This window comes from Salmo salar, chromosome 04, assembly GCF_965601325.2.
Source record: "Salmo salar chromosome 04, fSalSal1, whole genome shotgun sequence".
In the NCBI taxonomy this organism is placed as follows: Eukaryota; Metazoa; Chordata; class Actinopteri; order Salmoniformes; family Salmonidae; genus Salmo; species Salmo salar.
In genome coordinates, this window is record NC_138294.1 from 38003125 (window position 1) to 38007142 (window position 4018).

Below are 4018 nucleotides of genomic sequence, written 5' to 3' on the forward strand. Positions count from 1 at the left end.
ATTGCGTAATCTGTGGATCTGTTGGGGCAGAATCGAATTGAAGTAGGTCTAGGGTTTCCGGCATGATGGTGTTGATGTGAGCCATGACCAGCCTTTCAAAGTACTTCATGGCTACTGACGAAATGCTTTGAAGTGCAATCAGTGTAAATGAAGGGGAGGAGACAGGTTAAATACGGATTTGTAAACCTTGAGACAATTGAGTCATGGATTGTGTATGTGTGCCATTCATAGAGTGAAAGGGGAAGATAAAATATTTAAGTGCCTTTGAACGGGGTATGGTAGTAGGTGCCAGGCACACTGGTTTATGTCAAGAACTACAAGGCTTATGGGTTTTTCACTGCAGTTTCCCGTGTGTATCAAAAATGGTCCACCACCCAAAGGACGTCCAGCCAACTTGACAGAACTGTGGGGAACTCGTGCAACTCATGCAACTAAGAAGGTGTTCTTAATGTTTTGTGCACTCAGTGTACATTTCTATTTTATTAAAAGTGTATTGTTTTAAATATAGCCTGCACAATAACTTTCAGCGTTATAGTATTTGTGTAAAATGTGTGTAAACTTTTAATAATAAGAAGAATACATCAAATTATCCATACATTTTTTCTGAGGTGGGTTCAATGCTGTGAAAAACAGTTATATTGCACTAGAGTCCTAAAACAAGTATATTCCCCAAATTTAGCAATATATTCCTAAAGTGAAAAATTAAATCCGAGATCGTGCTGCCAGCATAATATTCTGCAGCTAGTAGCACGGTACTGTCAGAGTTATAAAAACGTCTGCGGGATAGGAACTCATTTTATCAGCAAACATGTTTCCAGACGGATTAATTTGGCAAGGGACCAAACTAGAGTTGCTGGCGAAATGGAAGTGTAAGCATTTTCTGACAATTTATTTAATCGACATATATTTATGTTAAAATGGTCTAATTGTTGTGCGTAGTTGTTTTCTTGTGAAATATCTAGCTAGCTTTTCTTGTAAAGACTCAGCAGTGCACGCAACACACGGTGATTATAAAACAAAGATGATAGCTAGGCCTACATCTTATTGCCTGGATGCCTTGTGCCTGATCATGATGAGTATGGAATCATGTATTTTTTTTGTTTAGCTAAATAACCAGAGTAGGTACTATTAGCTAGCAATGTCTTATAAGGTGGTTTTCTTTCTGGCACAAACATGTTGTCCTCCGATGATTACCAGTATGCAGGTTTGCGTTTATTATCATGAGTCTTGTCCTGGAGGCAGAACTGAGCGATTTCCCCTTAAGCCTTAGATAGGCCAGCTGCAAAGTTAAAATTGGCTTCTTGGTCATAATTTAAAGTTGGGGTTAGGCATTCCGCTTAGCAGTGTGGTTAAGGTTAGGTTTGAAATCCGATTTTATGACTCTGGCTGTGCCAGTTAGTGACCAGTCTCCAGTTCTGCATCCAGAACATTTTTTCATGATGAAAAACGCTAACCTGCTGGTTCAAGACTATTTGAAAAAGACGTTTAGACTAGGAAATCTCACACATCAACAAAGATTACCACTATAAATCTGTAGTTTTGGTGGGTCACAGGGGGTCTTCCACATTTCCACTTGTTGAGTGAGTCAAGTATGTAGTACAATCTCATGGCATTACACCGTAAGATATTAGTCCTTTTCAATCGTCTGTCTCATGTTTATCTTTCAGGAAGGATGCCAATGCTGCTATGCTCAGCAACTATGAGGTATTTTATATTATTTGGCTGCGGCTCATTGTATTTTGATATGTCATATGTCACTGTATTTGCATCCCATCTCTCCCTCTGGTAATCTCTCTCACTCACTCACTCCCCCTCCCTCTCAATCTTTCTCTCTCCTAGGTGTACCAGCTCCTGACAGATCTGAAGGAACAGAGAAAGGACAGCGGGAAGAACAAACACAGCGCTGGACAACAGAACCTCAACACCATCATGTATGAGGTTAGTAACGCACACAGCAGAACCTCAACATCTTTATGTATGAGGTTAGTACCACGATGGGTACACACTCAAACACACTGTAGCAGAGACCAGCAGAACTTAATGTACAGGGTTTGCAGCAGACACACACCTGTTGTCTCTCTTTCCAGACGCTGAAGTACCTGTCCAAGACTCCGTGCAGCAGGCAGAACCCAGAGACTGTCAAGAACTTCCTTACCACCATGGTGCCTCACAAACTCACCAAGTGAGTGGCAAAACACACACTACCCACTCCTCCTACACCTGTGTAATCTCTGTCAAACACAAATGAAACTGTTACATGCCATTGAACAGGACATGTCATTCGGAAACATATTACATACACACACTGACAGTGATGTGTGTGTCTGTCCATAGGGCTGAGAAGCTGCAGCTACTGAACCACAGACCAGAGACTGCTGTAGAGATCCAACTGGTGAGACCATGCTTATCCTTCAGTCTTTATTCTCTTACTTTCTCACCCTTTCTCCTGCTCATCTTCTTCTATCCTACACTAGTGTTTGTTGTGGGTGAGATTAACTGTGTGTGTGTGTGTGTGTGTGTGTGTGTGTGTGTAGATGGTAGAGGAGAGTGAGGAGCGGTTGTCAGAGGAGCAGATTGAGGAGCTCATTCAGAAGGTCACAGACGTCCTCCCAGGCGACCCAGAACAAGAAGGCTCCGCCCCCGGCAATGAAGCAGAGATGGAAGAGGGCATTGACCAATAGCCACGAGTTGTGACTGAGGGAGGGAGCCTGAGCTGAACAGGAGTTAAAACGGTATAGAGAAAATACTGGAAATCCACTTTCATGCTCATTTGGGTGCTCTGGACTGGACATGCAAGTATGCAGAATGGAATACAGTCAGATATTACCATTGACAGTAACAAGACTGTTCCCATTTTTCTGTGCATTACTAACCTACCTGTCTCCTTGGTTCAACTTCAGCTCTTACTCCTGTGTTTACAGCACTGTTTCTTAACTAGTGTGTTCTGGAATCCACTTGCACTTACAGAAGATATGTTCCAGTTAGTGTTCTCCTGTGCTACATGCTTTCATATAGTTAGCAGATTACAACGGGCTAATGTGAAGCTCCATTAACCATTACAGGTTAGGTACTGTTTGCGGCGTATCACAGAATTTCCGACCAACCTTAACTTGGCGACATGGAAAACAACCAATGTCTTCCTAAACGTCAATGTCTAGTTGCAGGGGCTTTGTTAGAATTTAGAAAATGCTCTGTTATTAAATAAATTATTTGCTCCATGAAGTAATCCAAAAATGTGTATGCCGCCATCTTGTCCATTTCAAGTCTTCTCACTCATTGATCGAGACAGGTGAGTGCCATCATGACATGCAGCACTTTGTGGTGGACACCTACCGCTCTCGATCAATGAGAAGATTTAAAATGGTCAAGATGGCGACGTACACATTGTTGGATTACTTCATGGAGCAGAACTTTTATTTAATTGAATAACCGATTTTCTAAAATAAATTATTACATTTACATTTAAGTCATTTAGCAGACGCTCTTATCCAGAGCGACTTACAAATTGGTGCATTCACCAAATTATGAACTGATGGTTCGAGGCCTGAATGCTGATTGGTTGAAAGCCTTTGTATGAGACCATATACCATGGGTATGACAACGTTACATTTTTACTGTTCTAATTAGGTTGGTAACCAGTTTATCATAGCAATAAGACACCTCGGGGGTTTATGGTATATGGGCTGTATCCAGGCACTCCGCGTTGCGCATAAGAACAGCCCTTAGCTGTGGTATATTGGCCATATACCACACCCCCTCATGCGTTATTGCTTAAACGAACCCCTGCAACTAAACATGGACATTTATAAGACATTGTCTTCCAAGTTGGGAATTTTAGACATATCGACAGTCTGGGTAAGGTTGGTTTAAAATTCTCTGCTACACCAAACAGTAGCTATCAGCCAGCTGGAACAGAGTAATGGTCTGACGGGGCAATATTTGTAATAACTAGCTTTCATAGTACAGTGAATGGAACATAGCTAGACAGAAGCACAAGCCTGGTGTGTTCAGAGAGAAG

At 41.8% G+C, this 4018-nt stretch overlaps 1 protein-coding gene across 1 annotated transcript; it reads left to right on the forward strand.

The window, feature by feature from the left end:
* The first annotated feature begins 790 nt into the window (after positions 1–790).
* Positions 791–3351, forward strand: crcp (calcitonin gene-related peptide-receptor component protein). The gene is made up of 6 exons (XM_014195763.3): positions 791–869; positions 1668–1704; positions 1840–1938; positions 2088–2182; positions 2335–2392; positions 2535–3351. Exons 1-6 carry the CDS (start codon positions 862–864, stop codon positions 2679–2681), a joined length of 444 nt encoding a protein of 147 aa, XP_014051238.1. The 5' UTR covers positions 791–861; the 3' UTR covers positions 2682–3351.
* The last annotated feature ends 667 nt before the right edge of the window (positions 3352–4018 follow it).

Bases quoted from the DNA above. Each gene is read 5' to 3' on its own strand.
- crcp (XM_014195763.3), top strand. The intron at 1,939-2,087 runs GTTAGTAACGCA...CTCTCTTTCCAG, and splicing joins TCAACACCATCATGTATGAG to ACGCTGAAGTACCTGTCCAA. The intron at 2,393-2,534 runs GTGAGACCATGC...GTGTGTGTGTAG, and splicing joins CTGCTGTAGAGATCCAACTG to ATGGTAGAGGAGAGTGAGGA.